At 40.2% G+C, this 23943-nt stretch overlaps 1 protein-coding gene across 1 annotated transcript; it reads left to right on the top strand.

The window, feature by feature from the left end:
• Positions 1-398: 398 nt before the first annotated feature.
• Positions 399-1304, top strand: LOC105945888 (olfactory receptor 13A1-like; the record flags this gene model as incomplete). Its single annotated transcript, XM_012954858.2, has 1 exon — positions 399-1304. A coding segment is annotated over exon 1 (906 nt), but the record flags the coding sequence as incomplete, so codon positions are not given.
• Between the last annotated feature and the right edge of the window lie 22639 nt (positions 1305-23943).

Here is a 23943-nt window from a genome sequence, read left to right as displayed (position 1 = left end):
ATATTGTTTCACAGCTATTCTTCTGACTCTTCTGCCAACATTGGCAAATTCACTGGGGTCATTTATAAAGTTTGCGCAGTACATATTTTATTTGCATATGGTTATTTTGCTCCTGTTTTCCCCTATAGGCTGACAGTTTGCACTGCTGTGCCATCTTTTCTTTCCCTGAGAGTCATAGTGAAATGTGCATTGTGCACAAATACTAGCAAATAAGATTTAGGTGTGCATGGCCACTATGTGTGTTTGTTGAGCACAAATATAGTATAATTTCTGATATACAGATGGGGCCATATTATTTAAATAATGATATATTTACAAATTATACAATAGTTTACTTTTATACATAGGGAAGAAGATTTGAAAAATGACCTCACAAAGTCAAGAAGAACGACTTGAACATGACCTCAAAAAGTAAAGAAAATGTTTCAGGATTCATCATCCAAGGGTTCTCTGATACTCCTGAGCTTCAAACCTCTCTTTTTGTGTTATTCCTTGGAATCTATCTCATCATTCTGCTGGGAAATCTCATCATATTCTTAGTCATTTCATGCAATCCTCACTTACACACCCCCATGTACATATTCTTGCTGAACCTTTCACTCATAGACATTTCTTCCACCTCAAATATTTTACCTAATTTGCTACATATTCTTCTCACTCAACAAAATAACATTTCATTCTTGGGGTGTATGACTCAAATGTATGTTTTTGCATCCATGGCTTGCAGTGAATTGTTACTCCTGACGGCCATGGCATATGATCGTTATGTTGCCATCTGTGATCCCCTTCATTACATTGCCCGAATGAGCAGGAAACACTGTGCTGGGCTTATAATTGCATCATTGACTGTTGGGATTGTTGACCCTGTTGGCCATGTTGTTCTTTTACCTAAACTATCATATTGTGCTTCCCATCTTATTAACCATTTTTTCTGTGATATCACACCATTGCTAAAACTTTCCTGCAGCAGCACTTTTAGTGTGGAACTTTTAATTTACATGGAAGGGACATTGCTTTTTTTAAGTTCCTTCCTCCTTACTCTGGCCTCATACATATTTATCATCTCTGCTATCCTGAAAATACAATCCTCAGAGGGGAGACAAAAAGCCTTTTCTACCTGTGCTTCTCACCTGGCCTGTGTGATAACCCTTTATGGGACACTATTTTGCCTGTATATGAGACCCACCACAAGTTATTCCCTGGAAAGAGACAAGTATTTCTCACTGCTGTACATTGCCCTGGGCCCTGTGCTAAATCCTCTTATTTACACACTGAAAAATAGAGAAATTCAATCTTCTCTAAATAAAATGAAACAAAAATGTTTTATCTTTTTATTTTTGTGTTAGCTAATGCAAAACAAGATAGTTTTCAATAAACTGTGAGTAAGTGGAGATATAAGGGCAGAATATAAAAAGGTAAGTTTAGAATTTACAGAAATACTCAGCACTTTCTCTTTATTCCTATAGGAATTGCATTTATCAAATGGTGGACTAAAATGTTCACCCATTGATAAACAGACTTCTAAAAATCCCATAGAAATGGATAAAAAAAAATGAGTGAATTTTTCGATTCTTGATCTAAATAAATGCAAGAAAGATATGATTTGATTGTAATAAAATGTATTAACTGTTAGAATGCTTTATTTACCCTGGGTAAATACAGTAATGATAAAATATGGTAAGCTGAAAAGGACGGTTTTTTTTTGGTGCAATAAAACAAAGTAAAAAAGGAGGGGGAATGGTTGGATAATTGCATAAGTGGCGTCAGAATTCAGTTGGAGCTCTGTTCCAGCAAATATTCAATAAAAATGAAATCTGATCCTACTGATGTAATTTTTTATTTTGTCCTTCTCGTACCAGTATTAAAAGCTACATGCACACATTGCTGATAAATCATATGAAATATAACTTTTGTTTGCTTTTAACATGATTTTGGCAGGTTTTACCTCGATTAAATCCCTGTATAGACTTTAATGGCAAAAAAAAGCTGTGCAGAACGTGAAAAACATACCCATTGACTTCAATGGATTTTGCAAATCTGTCCCCAAAATGGTACAGATTCACTCATCGCTAGTCCCCACCAGTTGTTAAAGGGAGCACTTTTTATTTCAAATTACACCTTTTACATTGCAAATAATTATGTTGGTTTGAAAAACCCAACATACTGTTTTTTGACTTCAGCTTATTCTTCTAATTCTTCTCTTTCATATTCTTAATCCTACTGTCCCCCATTTCTAAACGCTACTCTTCCTTTAGTTTTAGGGGTACAACACCCAAACTTTCCACACTTCTTCGTCCTATAGCCGAGCAGGTTGCTTGTGCTTTTCTAAGTGATACCACAACAAAAGGCATTGCAGAAACATTCCGCCAATACTATACAAAACTGTATCAATTACTAACAAATACACAAAGATCCCACAATAAACAACATGCATGTAGAAACTACATTCACAAAACAGACATCCTGAAACTAAGTACAGTACAGTAACAACAGGCCCTTCTAGACACCCCAATAACTAAAGAAAAGATACTGCTGGTCATTAAATCTTCAAAATCGGGCAAAGCTCCCGGGCCAGATGGCTTCACAATTGCTTACTATGCAGAACTAGGAGAACGCTTGACCTTACACCTAACCTCAGCGATCAACTCGATCTCAAACGGTAAGGAAATTCCACAAGAAGCACGGGAAGCACACATTTCACTAATTCATAAAAAAGGAAAAGACCTGTCTGACCCAGGTAGCTTTAGACCTATCTCACTACTTAATGTAGACACTAATTTGTACACAAAAGTTCTATCAACCAGAATGAACAAAATTCTACCTGAACTGATATTCCCTGAACGAGTAGGCTTTGTTCCAGGCAGTGAAGCCAGAGACAACATGAACAGATTGTTTAGTATCATACAACACTCCAAGAAATCAAATACCCCAATAATGCTTCTATCCACGGATGCAGAGAAAGCATTTGACAGGGTAGATTGGACATTTTGAAAAACTACTTTGCAAGAGATAAATCTGGGCCCTCAAATGATAAAAAAAATCTCTGCCCTATACACACTACCCACAGCTAAACTCCGCGTCAATGGCAAACTCTCTGAAACCTTCCACATTCAAAATGGCACGTGCTTGGGATGCCCTCTGTCACCCCTCCTTTTTGTCCTATCAATTGAAAGCTTCTTACGCAAAATCAGAAATAACCCCAACATATCAGGAGTCAAGATAGGTACAAAAGAACATAAAACAGCAGCATGTGCCAATGATTTATTATATTTATTCTAGAAACCCTAGAATATCTTTACCGAACTTACTTTTAGAATTACAGGAATTCCAGGAAATTAGCCACTTTAAAGTAAACCTTGTGAAATCGGTAGCGCTGAATATATCACTCCCACTGAAGAACTTTAACGACATTATGCGGAATTTTCCCATTAAACCCTCACATTCCCATCTTACCTACTTAGGAATAAAGATTTTCCCAGAATTAAAGCACTGGACAGAAACTATACTGATCTCACAAATGTGTTTAAACTGGATCTACACACATGGGCAAAACCAACAATATCATGGGTAGGCAGAGTAAATGTTCTTAATATGAATATATTGCCATGCTTTATTTACCTGTCCCAAACAATCCCATACCCCCCCTCTCGTAAAAAAATTTCAGAATCTACATAACCTCACTCATAAATTTGTCTGGGCCAACAAATACCCTAGAATTGCATGAATCAAACTCTCCGCCACAAAAAACACAGGAAGACTGGGACTACCAAACTAGGAAGCATACCTTAAGTCAGCTATACAAAATAGATGTCTAGACTGGTCCTTCCACAGACACACTAAACTATGGATCAGAATTGAACAAGAATCACTTGTAGCCCCGCTCTGGGCCAGCTTATGGCTACCAAGCACCAAAAGAGAATACAAAAACAAATCAGACAGCAAATTAAAATATACACTCAGCATCTGGGATACGTTAACTAACACAGGCAAATGGCAAAACCCACCCACTCCACTTAACCCGGTCTTTGGCAATCCAGACCTGGATTAGATCTAGACAATTTTAAGGCTGGAAACTACACTCTGGAGCAAACTACTTTTACACAGGCCAACAAATCAGAACAATAGAAGACCTGATACCAAACCGCACCATAGCAGACCTAGACAGGTTCAGATACCATCAGATACATCATTTTCTCCATAGCCTTGCCCCAACACAATCTCCCAGACCTCACCTCACATAAATAGAACAGATTTGGAACCAACAGGAAACACCATCCAGAACAATTTCCCTTCTCTATAAATGCCTCCTAAATCTAACCCCAAACCCTTCAGACAGCTTTACAAACAAACGGGAAACCGATCTAAACATAAAAAACAAAAAAATAACACAATTCACTCACTCGACATCCCCCTGCACTAAAATACAGGAACTGAACTATAAAATATACACAAAGTAGTACAGGTACCCTTCAAAATTAGTAAAAATGTATCCCACAGTTCCACCCACTTGCTGGAGATGTAAAATGGATGCACAGTAGGAACACTTACCCATATTTTCTGGAGCTGCCCACTACTGAAACCATACTGGGACATCATAAGGGACACTATTAAATCAATAACTGATACTGATATACCTAACACGCCATTGACGCTATTACTCCATGAAATGCCACAACCTTACTCAGCTTACAAAAATTCACTAGTCCCTGTTATGTTAGATGCAGCCAAGTTACTAATCCCAACCAACTGGCTTCAAACTGAACCCCCCAAGATAAAAGATTGGCTATATAAACTGTCGGAAATTTACAGATTTGAGGAGATGAAATCCACATCTGAAAAATGTACACAGAAATGGCTTTATTGGGACAGTATCTAGAATTGGCTGCAACATAGGACTCTGCATTTGAACCATCCCCCCACAGACCCCACCGATCTTTTAATCAATATAAAAACTAATCATATTTTATACTTCACTGGCCTGTGCCCCCCCGGCCCCTGAGCATTCTCACAGCCAACACCTCTTGGATTGATATCAACAAAAAGAGTGAACAAGATTCGCAGACCTCACCTTGCTGGTTCCTATACATATTAACGCAACAAGACCAGAGAATAACTACGGACTGTAATACAAAATGCCTGGGCAGACTGACTTCATAACCTCTTTTTTTTTAAAAAAACCTCCAAATCACTTGTACCAGTCCAGCCTTCAGTCCGTATCCCCTTTTATCCCACAAATCCTATTCTCTTTTAATAAATTCCATTCTAATCATTGTAATATCATCTCTTTATCATCACTTCCATAGTTCCTTTCTTGCCCCCCCCAACCTATTTAGAAAATACTTAGGGAAATTATGCAATTGCTTGACCTTTAACCAATTCTACTTGTCCTAATCTGTGGGATGTAATAATAGAATTACCAATTACTCCAAAGATGCAACACAAGCACAATAACATGAAATGGCCCAGAAGTTATAGAACCCCTTATATAATTACAATCTAATAATCAATGAGTCAAATACCATGCTCAATTAATCTTAACACTAACAGATGGGGGGGGCCTAACCCACCTCAAACACTTCAATTTTTAAAATGGTACTACATAGCCAAAATGTAATTTTAATAAGTAATAACAATAATTTATAATTATTGTGCAGATAAATCGCAGTACTGATGTGTGATTTTTCCACCCTGGAACACACACCGAATGCAGAGAAGACACTATATTGAGAGGAGAAAGGAGGCTAAAGATACAAGCTGTAATTGGGTGCAGCAAGGAAAATAAGGGGAGGATTACAATATGCCCCAAACAGTCAATTGTTACTGACCAAAGGCACAGTTAAAGAATTTTTTTTGGTAAACAAACCCACTGGCACCAATATTAATATATAAGAATGTTTTATCTAATGAGAACTTGCCTTGATTTTGGAAATATATTATATGACTGCTTGTGTCCCATGCTAAGGTAAACTAAACCTCCTTCTATGAGTTCTTAAATAATGAAAGCGTTCTTATTTTTTCAAGACTATGATGTAGACAGGGATGTTCTTTTTCCTAGTTTTCCCTAGCAGCCAGGCGGTGGTTTGAATGAGAGACTGGAAGATGAAAATAAGAGGGCCTGCATAGACAGATAAGCCATACAAAGTAACAATAAAATTGTAGACTCACAGAGCAATAGTTCATTTGGCTGCCGGGGTCAGTGACTCCCTCTTTTGAAAGCAGACAACGTGGAGAATAGGAAGGCATATCATTCCAAAACTCTAAGAACAAAAAATCATAGCAAAAGTTGCTAAATATAAGACATTCCACACACATAAAGTTTACTTTAATGTGAACGTCTCTGAAGGAACAAAGATTTATTTAATTTCTATAGAGTAAGTGAAGATTATTATGCTTGACTAACCCAATAGAAACAATTTTAGAATCATTTCTTAGGCTGATAGGTCCCCTATAATAAAACTGTTGAGTTTACTGTTGAGCTTTTTCCCTAGAGAGGTCTTTATCATAAGAAAACCACATTTCACTGATTATAGTTTTTACAGAGCACTAAGAGCACATGTATAGAAAATTAGCTAATGACTTTGTATTCCCTGAAGAATTCCCTGTGTCACACTGGTTATATAAACTGGGTTCCTAAAGAGACCGGCAGACTCTGTGCCCCTGCATGGAACAACCTTCTGCTCCTCAGGCTGAGCAACCAAAAAATGACTTCTGTATTTGCTTGATAATGAGAAGCTGGCTTTGCTATATAGGAAAATTGCATGGATAAAATCTAGGTAAGTAATGGAGGGCAGTGTGGGTTCATACAAAAGGCTTCTGCCTTAATTACTACACCCTAAAAGTAAAATTGTATGGATTATTCTGTTAAAAGTAACTTTAGAATTTAAAAAAAACTGTCATTTACCTAAAAGACTTTATTCATGCAAAAAGAAATATTGGTGCAGAAATAAATACAATAGAGCACAAGTGGGTGCCATTTTGCTGTTTCTTTCTGACATGAGCAGCAGGTTTCTGCCCCACACACCCCAAACTGTCTCACCATAGAAGTATCTCTTAGTGCCAGACAGAGCTGGTTATGCCTGAAAATGTGCACAGTGCATATTTCATTCGCATATTATTATTTGGGGCAGGTTTTCCCCTAAACGCTGACAGTTTGCACTGCTGTGCCATCTTTCTTTTTCCTGAGAGTCACAGTGAAATGCGCATTGTGCACAATTATTCACAAATGACTCACAAATGAGACTGAGGTTTATGTGAGTGCGGCCACTGTGTGTGTTTGTTGTGCAGGAATATAGCACCAATTTTCACTTTGTAAATATAAATTTGCAATTTGGAAAATCTCTTTAGCAAATATTTTTCCCACCACCAAAGTTGTGGTGTAACTTGAATACAGAGTGTGCATTCCCAAATTGGAATTATGCCATATGTAAAAAGCTCTTTAAGACAATGACGTTGTGAATAAAAATTTGCAATTATGTTTATACATTGTATTTGTACTACTAGTTTAATTTTTTGTATAAACAGGAAGGACGACTTGAAAATGACCTCAAAAAGTAAAGAAAATGTTTCAGGATTCATCATCCAAGGGTTCTCTGATACTCCTGAGCTTCATATCTCTCTTTTTGTGCTATTCCTTGGAATCTATCTCATCATTCTGCTGGGAAATCTCATCGTATTCTTAGTCATTTCATGCAATCCTCACTTACACACCCCCATGTACATATTCTTGCTGAACCTTTCACTCATAGACATTTCTTCCACCTCAAATATTTTACCTAATTTGCTACATATTCTTCTCACACAAGAAAATAACATTTCATTCTTGGGGTGTATGACTCAAATGTTTGTTTTTGCGTCCTTGGCAGGCAGTGAGTACTTTCTCCTGACGGCCATGGCATATGATCGTTATGTTGCCATCTGTGATCCCCTTCATTACATTGCCCGAATGAGCAGGAAACACTGTGCTGGGCTTATAACTGCAGCATTCACTGGTGGGTTTGGTGAACCCGTGGGTCATCTTACCCTTTTACCTAAACTATCATATTGTGCTTCCCGTCTTATTAACCATTTTTTCTGTGATGTTGCACCATTGCTAAAACTTTCCTGCAGCAGCACTTTTAGTGTGGAACTTTTAATTTACATTGTAGGGACATTTCTGCTCTTTAATTCCTTCCTCCTTACTCTGACCTCATACATATTTATCATCTCTGCTATCCTGAAAATACAATCCTCAGAGGGGAGACAAAAAGCCTTTTCTACCTGTGCTTCTCACCTGGCCTGTGTGATAACCCTTTATGGGACATTACTTTGCCTGTATATGAGACCCACCACAAGTTATTCCCTGGAAAGAGACAAGTATTTCTCACTGCTGTACATTGTCCTGGGCCCTGTGCTAAATCCTCTTATTTACACACTGAAAAATAGAGAATTTCAATCTTCTCTAAATAAAATGAAACAAATATATCTTAGCTTTTTATTTTTGTGTTAGCTAAGGCAAAAAAATAAAACTTAACTCTTAAAAAGACAGTTTTCAATACTCTGTGAGAATTTACCACAAAAATTCTCACCACCTTTCTATTCATTTCTATGGGATTTTTAAAATTGTATTCATTAAATGGTGAACTCTAACGTTCACCCACTGATAAATAGACTTCTAAAATCTTATAGAATTTAATAGAAAGTGAGAGAATTTTTCTGTGGGGGGCTCTAATCCAGTTATTGCTCTTAATAAATGCAAGAAAAATATGAATTGATTGTCCCAAATGTATTAACTGATTGAATGTTTCAGTTACAGGATTTAATACATTGCTTCCACTTGTGTAAAGGAATCACTGAAAAAAGGCATATTCGGAGTCAGAATTCAGTTAAAACTCTGTTCTAGCAAATAACAGCTACATGATTTATTCCTTCCCTACTGATGTTATTTTTCATTGCATCCTTCTACTACTTATTTAAAAAGCTACATGCACACATTGCTGATAAATAATATGAAATATAACTTTTTGTGCTATCATGATATTGCTTACATCTTCATGCTGTCCCTCTGCTCACACATATATACCAACGATTCACTAATAAACCTTGATTCCACAAAAGTTTATGAATCAGACCACTTTAAATCTATGAAAGGATGTACTAAGATTTAATATGAACCTGAGTTAGGACTAGAGTTTTTAAAATTCTTGCAGGTTTCAGAAATGGTAACAATATGAAGTCACTGGGTGTAAGATGTAATCACTGGAGAAAATACAGTGTGAGGGGCGTTTGAGAGAATGAGCATTAAGGTTAGAGAACCTGTCCCCACTGTAATATGTTTGGGGACTATGCATACATACCTGCAAGTGTATGATATTAGTATCATTTAATTGTATGAATGTACATAGTGCACAAGATATCTGTATAGATTTAAACAGTGAGTCAGTCAGATGGTAATTAAGTTGCTTAAGTTGGGAATGATTTGAAGTGCCTTTGTGTTGGTTACCTTGGTATTTATTATTGGGGGGTGATCAACACCAAGATATCACAAGAAGCCAACTGGAGGGTCTTTTGCATTTCAAAGTTGAATTGTGTGTACTGTTGTTTATGGTGAGACAGCTCCTTATAGGAACTATCTGATTGACTAACACAATAAGATTCTGATACCTGATTATCAGAACACATCCCTACTTTGGTCAGTGAGATTCTAAGGGGCCCATTTACTTACTCACGAACCGGCCGAATGAGTCCGATTGCGTTTTTTTTCGTAATGTATTTGGCGATTTTTTCGGAAAATTATCACGACTTTTTCATTGCCATCCGAATGTTGTGTAAAATCTGGCGATTTTTTCGTAGTGTTAAAACTTGCGCGAAAAGTCGCGCCTTTTTCGTAGCCATTCCGAAAGTTGCGCAAAATGTTGCGATTTTTTCGTAGCATTCGGATTCATTCAAGCTTCAGTATGGTGACTTTTCTTGGGCCAGGTTGAAGCTGCAGAGTGCCATTGAGCCCTATGGGAGACTTTCCTTGGGCCGGGTTGGAGCTGCAGAGTGCCATTGAGCCCTATGGGAGACTTTCCTTGGGCCGGGTTGGAGCTGCAGAGTGCCATTGAGCCCTATGGGAGACTTTCCTTGGGCCAGGTTGGAGCTGCAGAGTGCCATTGAGCCCTATGGGACACTTTCCTTGGGCCGGGTTGGAGCTGCAGAGTGCCATTGAGCCCTATGGGAGGCTTTCCTTGGGCCAGGTTGGAGCTGCAGAGTGCCATTGAGCCCTATGGGAGACTTTCCTTGGGCCGGGTTGGAGCTGCAGAGTGCCATTGAGCCCTATGGGAGGCTTTCCTTGGGCCGGGTTGGAGCTGCAGAGTGCCATTGAGCCCTATGGGAGGCTTTCCTTGGGCCGGGTTGGAGCTGCAGAGTGCCATTGAGCCCTATGGGAGGCTTTCCTTGGGCCAGGTTGGAGCTGCAGAGTGCCATTGAGCCCTATGGGAGACTTTCCTTGGGCCGGGTTGGAGCTGCAGAGTGCCATTGAGCCCTATGGGAGGCTTTCCTTGGGCCGGGTTGGAGCTGCAGAGTGCCATTGAGCCCTATGGGAGACTTTCCTTGGGCCGGGTTGGAGCTGCAGAGTGCCATTGAGCCCTATGGGAGACTTTCCTTGGGCCGGGTTGGAGCTGCAGAGTGCCATTGAGCCCTATGGGAGACTTTCCTTGAGCCGGGTTGGAGCTGCAGAGTGCCATTGAGCCCTATGGGAGACTTTCCTTGGGCCGGGTTGGAGCTGCAGAGTGCCATTGAGCCCTATGGGAGACTTTCCTTGGGCCGGGTTGGAGCTGCAGAGTGCCATTGAGCGCTATGGGAGACTTTCCTTGGGCCGGGTTGGAGCTGCAGAGTGCCATTGAGCCCTATGGGAGACTTTCCTTGGGCCGGGTTGGAGCTGCAGAGTGCCATTGAGCCCTATGGGAGACTTTCCTTGGGCCGGGTTGGAGCTGCAGAGTGCCATTGAGCCCTATGGGAGACTTTCCTTGGGCCGGGTTGGAGCTGCAGAGTGCCATTGAGCCCTATGGGAGACTTTCCTTGGGCAGGGTTGGAGCTGCAGAGTGCCATTGAGCCCTATGGGAGACTTTCCTTGGGCCGGGTTGGAGCTGCAGAGTGCCATTGCGCCTTATGGGAGACTTTCCTTGGGTCGGGTTGGAGCTGCAGAGTGCCATTGAGCCCTATGGGAGACTTTCCTTGGGCCGGGTTGGAGCTGCAGAGTGCCATTGAGCCCTATGGGAGGCTTTCCTTGGGCCGGGTTGGAGCTGCAGAATGCCATTGAGCCCTATGGGAGACTTTCCTTGGGCCAGGTTGGAGCTGCAGAGTGCCATTGAGCCCTATGGGAGGCTTTCCTTGGGCCGGGTTGGAGCTGCAGAGTGCCATTGAGCCCTATGGGAGACTTTCCTTGGGCCAGGTTGGAGCTGCAGAGTGCCATTGAGTCCTATGGGAGACTTTCCTTGGGCCGGGTTGGAGCTGCAGAGTGCCATTGAGCCCTATGGGAGACTTTCCTTGGGCCGGGTTGGAGCTGCAGAGTGCCATTGAGCCCTATGGGAGACTTTCCTTGGGCCGGGTTGGAGCTGCAGGGTGCCATTGAGTCCTATGGGAGGCTTCCAAAATCATGCTAAGTCTGAAAGTTCCGGCCGCCGCTTACGAGCGCTCAATACGAAAAAGTCGCGACAAGATACGAGCGAATCGTAATGGCTACGAAAAACTCGCGTTTTTTCGCGAAAATTGTATTGGTAACGAAAAAGTCGGGACAATTTCCGAAAAGTCGTAAAAGGCGCCGAAAAAATTGCAAAAAATACGAAAAAGACGCAAAATGTTCGTTTTCCAATGGAATTTTTCCAATTCGGATTCGAATTCGTGTCTTAGTAAATCAGCCCCTAAGAGTATAACTTGTGAAGCTCTTATACACACATAGGGTTAGTTGGACAGATTGATAGAAACATAGACATAGGGGCACATTTACTAACCCATGAATGGGCCGAATGCGTCCGATTGCGTTTTTTTCATAATGATCAGTATTTTGCGATTTTTTTCGGAAAATTGTTGCGACTTTTTCGTTACCAATACGATTTGCGCGAAAAAACGCGAGTTTTTCGTAGCCATTCCGAAAGTCGCATAAAATCAGGCGATTTTTTCGTAGCGTTAAAACTTGCGCGAAACGTCGCGCCTTTTAAGTTTTAACGCTACGAAAAAATCGCCAGATTTTGCGCAACTTTCGGAATGGCTACGAAAAACTCGCGTTTTTTCGCGCAAATCGTATTGGTAACAAAAAAGTTGCGATCATTTCTGAAAAGTCGTAAAGGCGCCGAAAAAAATCGCAAAAAATACGAAAAAGTCGCAAAATGTTCGTTTTCCAATCAAATTTTTCCAATTCGGTTGGAATTCGTGTCTTAGTAAATCAGCCCCATAGACAAAGATATATGAGTTAGGTTAGGGAGAAGTCCTGAAGGCTGATCCCTATAGAACAGATCCTGTGGGCATATTTAAAGGAACTCTGTATCATTTGCTGTCTCTGGGCTGGATAATCGAAATAAATTAGCTTCATCTCTGGAAAAGAACCGTGGTTGTTTCCTTTTACCTGGCTGTGGTAAATCTTGGAATATCCAGTATATTTGTAATAATATACTACATCTACACTATACACAACACCCACTAGGGATGAGTTAAATTTTTTGCCAGGTTTTGCCTCAATTAAATGCCCATAGATTTCAATGGCCACAAAAAAAGTTGCCTGGTAAAAAAAAGTTGTGTGGAATCTGAAAAAAAATGCCCATTGACTTGAATGTATTTTGCAAATTTTTGCTGTTTTGTAAATTTTTCAGCAGAAAATAGTAACAGATTCAAGCATCGCTAGTCCCCTCCAGTTGTTAAAGGGATTCTGTCATGATTATTATGGTGTACTTTTTATTTCAAATTACACTCTTTACATTGCAGATAATTCACTCTACCATTTTAAATTTTATTCTGGGATCAACAAATTTAATTTTTTAGCTGTAATATTGGTGCATAGGGACATCTCAGTGCATTGTGCCTGAGTCTGAGCTTTCAGAAGGAGCCAGCGCTACACATTAGAACTGCTTTAGCTAACGTATTGTTTCTCCTACTCCCATGTAACTGGAGGAGTCCCAAGCCGGACTTGGATTTCTTACTATTGAGTGCTATTCTGATACCTACTGGGAGCTGCTATCTTGCTCCCTTCCCATTGTTCTGCTGATCGGCTGCTGGGGGGAGGGGGGGGATATCACTCCAACTTGCAGCGCAGCAGTAAAGTGTGCCTAAGTCTGAGCTTTCAGAAGGAGCCAGCGCTACACATTAGAACTGCTTTCAGCTAACATATTGTTTCTCCTACTCCCATGTAACTGGAGGAGTCCCAAGCCGGACTTGGATTTCTTACTATTGAGTGCTATTCTGATACCTACTGGGAGCTGCTATCTTGCTCCCTTCCCATTGTTCTGCTGATCGGTTGCTGGGGGTGAGGGGGGGATATCATCCCAACTTGCAGCGCAGCAGTAAAGTGTGCCTAAGTCTGAGCTTTCAGAAGGAGCCAGCACTACACAATAGAACTGCTTTCAGATAATGTATTGTTTCGTTGTAATGTATTGTATCTCAGTGTAACTGAAGGAGCCACAGATTGGGTGGGTGAGACATGGATTTTTAACATTATGTTCTGTTATCATATCTACCTTTAGGTGGGGCATGGAAGCATTTTTAGCAATGCAGGTGTCAGGAAGCTGTTATCTTGCTCCCTTCCCATTGTTCTCACTGGGAGGGGTGTGGTTATCACTCCAACTTGCAATGCAGTAGTAAAGAGTGACTGAAGTTTATCAGAGTAAAAGTCACCTGACTGAGGGCACCTGGGAAACTAACAATATGTCTAAACCCATGTCAAAATTAAATATTGGGAAAGGGGTGTTGGGAAAGGGGTGATATCAGTCCAACTTCCAATTCAGCAGTAAAGAGTGACTGAAGTTTATCAGAGCAAAAGCCACCTGACTGACGGCATCTGGTAAGCTGAACTAATGGTAAGCTGAACTAATGGTAAGCTGAAAAGGATATTTTTTAAAGCAATCACAATTTACTGTATACAATAACCACTAGGTGGTGCAATAAAACAATGCTGGAGGCATAACATTAACAAAGTAATAAAGGAAGGGGAATGGTTGAATAATTGCATAAGTGGAGTCAGAATTCAGTTGGAGCTCAGTACCAGCAAATATTAAATAAAAATGGAATCTGACCGTAATGATGTAATTTTTCATTGTTTCCTTCTCGTACCAGAATTAAAAGCTACATGCATACATTGCTGATAAATGATATGAAATATAACTTTTATATACTTTTAACATGATTTTGGCAGGTTTTGCATCAATTAAATCCCCATATAGACTTTAATGGCAAAAAAAAGTTGTGCAGAATGTGAACACCATGCCCATTGTCAATGTATTTCGCAAATTTTTGCTGTTTTGTAAATTTTTCAGCAATCCAAAATGGTACAGATTCACTCATCGCTAGTCCCCACCAGTTGTTAAAGGGAGCACTTTTTATTTCAAATTACACCTTTTACATTGCAAATAATTATGTTGGTTTGAAAACCCCAACATACTGTTCTTCGACTTTAGCTTATTCTTCTGCTTCTTCTTCCGCTTCTTCTTATTATTATTATTCTTAGCGCCCCCCATTTTCTAAATGCTACTCCTCCTACAGTTTTAGGGGTACAACACCCAAACTCCCCACACTTCTTCACCCTATAGCGGAGCAGGTTGCTTTTGCTTTTCTAAGCGAAAGCCTCATCTTTTTGTGGTGCTGCTCCGAACCCCCCAATTTTCCCACTGACTTTGACAGGGAAGATTTTCAAACTGCTGCCGCACTTACAGCTTTGAAGCTACACACCCAAAACTTGAATTACATAATCATGGGGTCACCCCGAATGACATAGTAACATAGTAACATAGTAAGTTGGGTTGAAAAAAGACATACGTCCATCAAGTTCAACCATAATGCCTATATCTAACCTGCCTAACTACTAGTTGATCCAGAGGAAGGCAAAAAACCCCATCTGAAGCCTCTCTAATTTGCCGCAGAGGGGAAAAAATTCCTTCCTGACTCCAAGATGGCAATCGGACCAGTCCCTGGATCAACTAGTACTAAAACATTTGTTGGATGACAACATTTGTTGGATGACCCAAAGTGGGAGGGACCAACAACAGCCAATCAAATTTCACCCGTTGACTTTTATAGGCAAATTGAAACTGCTGCCAATCTTACAGATTTGAGGCTACACTCACCAAACTTAAATCACAAAGTCACAGGGTCAGTCTGAATTAAAATATGATGATTGTTGGATGCCCAAAAGTGGATGGAGCTACAAACGGCCAATCAGATTTTACCTTTCACTTTTCAATGGAGGAAATCCAATCTGTTGCCAATCTCACAGTAATAATGCCCAAACTTTGCAGAGTTAGGCACCAGGTAATTGCGGTTCAAGGTTAGAAAATTGGGCAGAGCCACCAACAGCCAATCAGATTTTACCTTTTGACTTTCAATGGGGAAATTCAACCTGCTGCCATTCTCACAAAATTAACACCAGGCTCCCCAAACTCTTCACAGTTGGTAATAGGGGACTGCCATTTTAGGTTTCAAAAAGTGGGTGGAGCCACCAACAGGTTAGACTCAAGGTTAAAAAAAGGGGGCACACCCACCAACTACCAAGCACAATTCACCTACTGACTTTTATTGGTTTAAATTTATACTGCTGCCATTCTTTAACTATTAATCCTAGGGTCCCTAATTTTAGCAGAAATAGTCACTGGGTAACTGCAGTTCCAAGTTAGAAAAAATGGGCGGAGCCCCCAACTGCCAATCAGATGTCACTCATTGACTTTCAGTGGGGAGATTTAAATTGCTGCCTTTCAGGCACTATTAAAACCAGGGTACTCAAACTTTGCATAGTGGTTTTTACTATATAACTGTGGCCCAAGGTTAGAAAAATTTGGTGGAGCCAACAACAGATCAGATTTCATTCAGTGACTTCACGTTTTTCAAACCAACATGAAGTTTGTTCTCAAACTTGCCTTTCTTATTCACTCTAGCATTTAAAATGTTATTCCTGGATCAACAAATGTATTTTTTTTCAATGCGTTGTGAAGTTTATAGAATTTTATTTAGAGGTTTTTCCCTAGAGAGGTGTTTATCATAAGGATACCACATTTCACTAATTATAGTTTTTATAGAGCACTGAGAATACATGTATAGATAATGAGCTGATCATTGTGTATTCTCTGAGGAATTCCCTGTGTCTCACTGGTTATATAAACTGGGTTCCTAAAGAGACCGGCAGACTCTGTGCCCCTGCATGGAAGAACCTTCTGCTCCTCAGGCTGAGCAAAGACAAGATCTATCTGACTAATGTATTTGTATGATAAAAGGCACCTGGCTTTGCTATGAAGGGGAATTGCTTGGATAGAATGTAGGTAAGTAATGGAGGGCAGTGTGGGTTTTCTAAAAGTAAAAGACTTTCATTGATTATTCTGTTAAAAATAGCTAAAAGATCTTATAGATGTTAAAACAAAATTTGGTGCCAAAATAAAATAGGGCATAAGTGGGTACCATTTTGCTGTTTCTTTCTGAAATGAGCAGCAGGTTTCTGCCCCAAACATCCCAATTGTCACACTATAGAAATATCTCTTAGTTGCAGACAGAGCTGGTTATGCCTGAAAATTTGCACAGTGCATATATCAATACAGATGTAGCGAACTGTTCGCCGGCGAACTAATTCGCCACTTTGGGTTCGCCACGTTTTTTTTTTGGCGCCACGTTTTTTCTCCTTGGTTTTCCGCCGCGTTTTTTCCGCTTCGTTTTATCGCCTATGCATATACATAGGAATAGCTTGCGGTTTTTTTTTTGGCATTATTTTTTGGCGTTTTTTTTTTGCATTTTTTTTTTTGGCGCTTTTTTTTGGCGTTTTTTTTACAAAGTATTTTTCAGATAAATTTTTGCTTGATCCCCCTCCTGCATGCCACTGTCCAGGTCGTGGCACCCTTTAAACAACTTTAAAATCAGTTTTCTGGCCAGAAATGGCTTTTCTAGGTTTTAAAGTTCGCCTTCCCATTGAAGTCTATGGGGTTCGCAAAGTTCGCAAATATTCGCGAGTTTTGGCGAAAGTCCGCGAACGGGTTCGCGAACATTTTTGCGCGGGTTCGCTACATCCCTATATATCAATTGCATTGGGTATTTAGAGAATGTTTTCTCCTAAACCCTGACAGTTTGCACTGCTGTGCCATCTTTCCTTTTCCTGAGAGTCACAGTGAAATGCGCATTGTGCACAAATACTAACAAATGACTCACAAATGAGACTGAGGTTTATGTGAGTACGGCCACTGTGTGTGTTTGTTGTGCAGGAATATAGTACCAATTTTCACTTTGTAAATATAAATTTGCAATTTGTGAAATCTCTTTAGCAAATATTTTTCCTATGACCAAATCTGTGGCACAACTTGAACAAAGTGTGTGCACATATATATTCCCAAAGTGCAATTATGCCATATTTAAAAAGCTCTTTAGGACAATCACATTGGGAATAAAAATTTGCAATTATGTTTATACATTGTATTTTTACTACTAGTTTAATCTTTTGTATACACAGGAAGGAAAACTTGAACATGACCTCAGAAAGCAAAGAAAATATTTCAGGATTCATCATCCAAGGGTTCTCTGATACTCCTGAGCTTCATATCTCTCTTTTTGTGCTATTCCTTGGAATCTATCTCATCATTCTGCTGGGAAATCTCATCGTATTCTTAGTCATTTCATGCAATCCTCACTTACACACCCCCATGTACATATTCTTGCTGAACCTTTCACTCATAGACATTTCTTTCCCCTCAGATATTTTACCCAATTTGCTACATATTCTTCTCACACAACAAAATAACATTTCATTCTTGGGGTGTATGACTCAAATGTATCTTTTTATGTCCATGGTTGGCAGTGAATACTTTCTCCTGACGGCCATGGCATATGATCGCTATGTTGCCATCTGTGATCCCCTTCATTACATTGCCCGAATGAGCAGGAAACACTGTGCTGGGCTTATAACTGCAGCATTCACTGGTGGGTTTGTTGAACCCGTTGGTCATGTTGTCCTTATATCGAAACTATCATATTGTGCTTCCCATCTTATTAACCATTTTTTATGTGATATCTCACCATTGCTAAAACTTTCCTGCAGCAGCACTTTTAGTGTGGAACTTTCCATTTACATTGTAGGGACATTTCTGCTTTTTAATTCCTTCCTCCTTACTCTGACCTCATACATATTTATCATCTCTGCTATCCTGAAAATACAATCCTCAGAGGGGAGACAAAAAGCCTTTTCTACCTGTGCTTCTCACCTGGCCTGTGTGATAACCCTTTATGGGACAGTACTTTGCCTGTATATGAGACCCACCACAAGTTATTCCCTGGAAAGGGACAAGTATTTCTCACTGCTGTACATTGTCCTGGGCCCTGTGCTAAATCCTCTTATTTACACACTGAAAAATAGAGAATTTCAATCTTCCCTAAATAAAATGAAACAAGTATATTTTATCTTTTTATGTTTGTGTTAGCTAAGGCAAAACAATAAAACTTTACTCTTAAAAAGATAGTTTTCAATGCCCTGTGAGTGAGGGGAGATATAGGTGCAGATTTATCAAAATGTGAGTTTAGAATTTACAGAAATACTCAACACCTTTCTATTCATTTCTATGGGATTTTTAGAATTGTATCAAATGGTGAACTCTAATGTTCACCCACTGATAAATAGACTTCTAAAAATCTTATAGAAATTAATAGAAAGTGAGAGAATGTTTCTGTGGGGGGGGCTCTAATCTAACTATTGCTCTTAATAAATGCAAGAAAAATATGACTTAATTGTCCTTAACTTATTAACTAATTGAATGTACATTGCTTCCACTGGTGTAAAGAAAAAAAAAAAATCAAAGTCTTAACAGAGTAATAAAGGGAAAGGAATAACTGAAAAATTGCATATTAGGAGTCAGAATTGAGTTGGAGCTCTGTTCCAGCAAATAACAGCTACATGATTTATTCCTTCCCTACTGATGTTATTTTTCATTCAATCCTTCTGCTACTTATTTAAAAAGCTACATGAACACATTGCTGATAAATGATATAAAATATAAACTTTTGTGCTGTTATCATTATATTGTTTACATCTTCATGCTGTCCCTCTGCTCACTCATATATACCAAAGATCCACTAATAAAACTGCATTCTACAACAATCAGTCAGACCACTAAAAACCCATTGAAGAATGTACTAAGATTTTATATAAACCTAAGAACTATTTTTTTTCAAATTCTAGGTTTCAGAAATATGGTAAAAATATGAAGTCACTGGGTGTAAGATGTAATCACTGGAGCATTAAGGTCACTTAAACTGTCCCCACTAGGGATGAGTGAATTTTTTTGGCAGGTTTTGCCTCAATTAAATGCCCAATGGCCACAAAAAAGTTGCATGGTAAAAAAAAAGTTGTGCGGAATGCGGAAAAACTGCCCATTGAGTTCAATTTATTTTGCAAATTGTTGCTGCTTTCTAAATTTTTCAGCAGAAAATGGAACAGATTCACTCATCGCTAGTTCCCCCCAGTTCTTAAAGGGATTCTGTTATGATTACTACTTTTATTCTGGGATCAACAAATTTAATTCTTTAGCTGTAATATTGGTGTGTAGGCGCTATCTCGGTGCATTGTGCCTGAGTCTGAGCTTTCAGCCAGCGCTACACATTAGAACTGCTTTCAGATAATGTATTGTTTCTCTTTCTCAGTGTAACTGAAGGAGTCATAGATTGGGTGGGCCAGACATGGATTTTTAACATTATGTTCTGTTATCATATCTACCTTTAGGTGGGGCATGGGAGCATTTTTAGCAATACTGATGTAAAGGTGGCCATACACGGGCAGATCCGCTTGCTTGGCGATGTCACCAAGCGAGCGGATCTTCACCCGATATCGTCACCTACGGGTGGCGATATCGGGGAGGCATGTAGGTGAATTCGATCGTTTGGACCTGGGGCCAACAGATCGAATTCTGCAAGCGCCAATGGGGTAGTCGGTTCGGGGATCCCATCAACGAGCCCATGCGGTCCCAGAACCGACGGGATTTTCTAACCTGGCCGACCGATATCTGGCCAATTTCAGGCCAGATATCGGTCGGCCAATCCGCTCGTTTCTGCCCCTACACGGGCCGATAAGCTGCTGAGTCGGTCCAAGGGACCGATATCGGCAGCTTCTATCGGCCCGTGTATGGGGACCTTTAGGGAGCTGTTATCTTGCTCCCTTCCCATTGTTCTCGCTGGGAGGGGTGTGATTATCACTCCAACTTGCAATGCAGTAGGAAAGAGTGACTGAATACTGCTACGCTGCAAGTTGGAGTGATATCCCCCTCTCCCAACAGACGATCAGCAGAACAATGGCAATCGAGCAAGATAGCAGCTCCCAGTAGGTATCAGAATAGCACTCAATAGTAAGAAATCCAAGTCCGGCTTGGGACTCCTCCAGTTACATGGGAGTAGGAGAAACAATAGATTAGGTGAAAGCAGTTCTAATGTGTAGCGCTGGCTCCTTCTGAAAGCTCAGACTCAGGCACACTTTACTGCTGCACTGCAAGTTGGAGTGATATCCGCCCCCCAGCAGCCAATCAGCAGAAGCAGTGGGATTTTTTCAAGTATGTGTTGACCCTAGAGTGATGCATCCTCCAGTTTTCAGGGAAATGGTCATTTTGAGAACGGTAGCTTTTCAGGAAGTAACAGCAAGGTGCATAATAGCAAGCGCTAATATGGCGTGCAATTTTTATATCATTAAAATATGACATTATGACATTAAAATATCACGTAAAATCAGTCATCGCAAGTTAAATAACGCAAAGAACATAGTGAATCGAGCTTTCAGTTGCAAATAATAAGAAGCGCTAAAATTTTAACGCATGCTAGAAATAGTGCTTGTTTTATTGGCCTTTAGTGATTTTGCCCCTATAACTCTCAATAAATGGGCGCCAGTGGTTCTTAATGTTAAACATGAACTGTTTGGCTTCTAGCCTCATGGCTACTTAGCCTTTTATACTATACCCCAGTGCCACCTTATGGCCAAACTGTGGAACTGCAAAAGGTCATGCTATGATGCAGGAAAAGGGACTTACTTCCCATTAGATTAAGGACCCTTTATAGCTGTCCAAATAACTAGGGGACTGCCAGTGAGAAAGGGCACAATTAACCAGTTCCCTACAACTGTTAAGTTTCTAGCAATATTTAGAGATTTCTCTCTAGAAAGGTGTATATTGTAAGTGTAGGGATCCCAAAGAATTGGGCCCCTTTAGCTTGGTTCTCCTTTAGACAGGCTCCAGAGGGTGGCCATATGGATTGGTACACCTAAAGGTGGCCCTATGTGTTTATGGTTAAAAAGAAAGTTCTCTGCAGTTCAGGCAGCAACCACTGGGTGGTGTGCTGGGATATAAAAGGGGATGACTTCCATGTTCAGCAGGTTTTAGTCCTGGAACCTCCCTCTGTAAAGAGGTGTACAACAGGCTAGTGTTCTAGTATAGGAGATACTGTAATAGGTCACTCTAGGAGTGACAGGCAGGCTAGAGAGAATGGGCAGAGATAGCCCCAACAGGAGAAAGAGGGCTTAAAACCCCCCAGCATTCATGGCTGGAGTTCAGGACCTGTAGTGTCTAGTAAGGGGAGGCAACTCATCACCAGGGAGATTCATAATCAAGGGTACTTATCGCGTGGACTGGGGTGAGTTCCTAGATAGGATCATCTGGTGGGAGTACCATGGGTAGCCCTTTGAGAGAGAGATTCTCCCAGAGCTAAGTGAGAGAGTGTGATTTGAGACGTCTTTGTGACATCCCCTGAAAGTTCTGCCTGCATCAATAAAGCATGTTGATCTGGTTCACCATCATAACCGGTGCCTTGGCTGTTCATATACTGAGGATCCTCAACTGCCTGGTGAGCAGCTACCCCAAGGGAGGGGCAAGGTACCAGGAGTTGCAGGGAGTTTTGGTCCAAGGAGGACCTCATGGAGTTTTCCCAGGGAAGAGAAATATAGTTCTACCTGGAGGCACGCCATTCACTTATATTGCACCTGTCCTCCATAATAAGCGGGGGCTCAGGGCTCCTGTAGCTCCACACACAGGTGGCTGCGTGTTAAAAGTACCATAGTAGCCAAATTAGGGTTACACAAGGATTCCACATTTCACAGATTATAGTTTTTACAGAGCACTAAGAACACATGTATAGAAAATGAGCTAATGATTTAGTATTCCAAGAAGAGTTCTTGATAAAACAATTAAGTTTACTAAAATATTTTTTTAGAGCTTTTTCCCTAGAGATGTATTTATCATAAGAACGCTGCTAAGAACATTTATAGATAATGAGCTGATCATTGTTTATTCTCTGAGGAATTCCCTGTGTCACACTGGTTATATAAACTGGGTTCCTAAAGAGACTGAGACTCTTTGCCTTCATGGAAGAACCTTCTGCTCCTCAGGCTGAGCAAATTAAAAAAATTGACATGTATTTCCCTGACAAAAGGTACCTGGTTCATGAAGGAAAATTGCATGGATAGAATGTAGGTAAGTAATGGAGGGCAGTGTGGGTTCATACAAAAGGCTTTTTGAATGTAAATAAAAAGTCATTTGCCAGACAGAGCTGGTTATGCCTGAACATTTGCACAGTGCATATTTCATTCACAAATTGTTATTTAGGGAATGTTTTCCCCTATACGCTGACATTTTGCACTGCTGTGCCATCTTTCCTTTTCCTGAGAGTCAGAAATGCGCATTGTGCACGTTTATCCAAAAAACGACTCACAAATGAGATGAGGTTTATGTGAGTGCGGCCACTGTGTGTGTTTGTTGTGCAGGAATATAGTACCAGTTTTCACTTTCTGAATATAAATTTGCAATTTGTGACATTATTGTGACACTTGAGCCTATAGGGGGGGTCTGGGTCAGTGTCTTAGGGCCGCTTTCCAGTCTTTGAAGGTAAACAAAGCAGTCACAGAAGTTGCTCTCTTAAAGGCAAGTGCCTGTAGTTTATTTTGTTACAAAACTTCAGTAACAAATACAAAATAAGAAACAAGAAAATAAACCCTTGCACCAGAGCACAGACTGAACACAGTTGGCACCCTACCTACAGTTGGGTGGCTTTTCCAACTCCAACTTAACAAAAGAAAGCAAAATCACAAATCATCAGACAATCACAGGTCATCAGTACCTTTCCCATGCAGAGCATCTCCTGCTACCTGTGTATTAGGAACGAGAGCTCCCCCTCCCCACACTGAAGTCTTTTCAAAAGGCTATCAGCTGCAGCAGTTCCCTTGCTGCTAATGTCTTTATTAAAGGGCTGGGTTTGTGAATAATTATTCCATGTTCCAGGGTACCCACTATGCAAAACCCTGGGAGAAACATATCGTCCATCTACAACTAACCCAGCCACTTTATTACAATTTATATTTGTTTATTTTTTACTACTAGTTTACTTTTTGAATACACAGGAAGGAAGACTTGAATATGACTTCAGAAAGCAAAGAAAATGTTTCAGGATTTTTTATCCAAGGGTTCTCTGATACTCCTGAGCTTCATATCTCTCTTTTTGTGCTATTCCTTGGAATCTATCTCATCATTCTGCTGGGAAATCTCATCATATTCTTAGTCATTTCATGCAATCCTCACTTACACACCCCCATGTACATATTCTTGCTGAACCTTTCACTCATAGACATTTCTTTCTCCTCAAATATTTTACCCAATTTGCTACAAATTCTTCTCACTCAACAAAATAACATTTCATTCTTGGGGTGTATGGCTCAGATTTTTGTTTTTATATCCATGATTGGCAGTGAATACTTTCTCCTGACGGCCATGGCATATGATCGTTATGTTGCCA

This window comes from Xenopus tropicalis, chromosome 7 (assembly GCF_000004195.4).
Source record: "Xenopus tropicalis strain Nigerian chromosome 7, UCB_Xtro_10.0, whole genome shotgun sequence".
Lineage (NCBI taxonomy): Eukaryota > Metazoa > Chordata > Amphibia > Anura > Pipidae > Xenopus > Xenopus tropicalis.
This window is presented reverse-complemented; position numbering and strand designations above follow the sequence as displayed.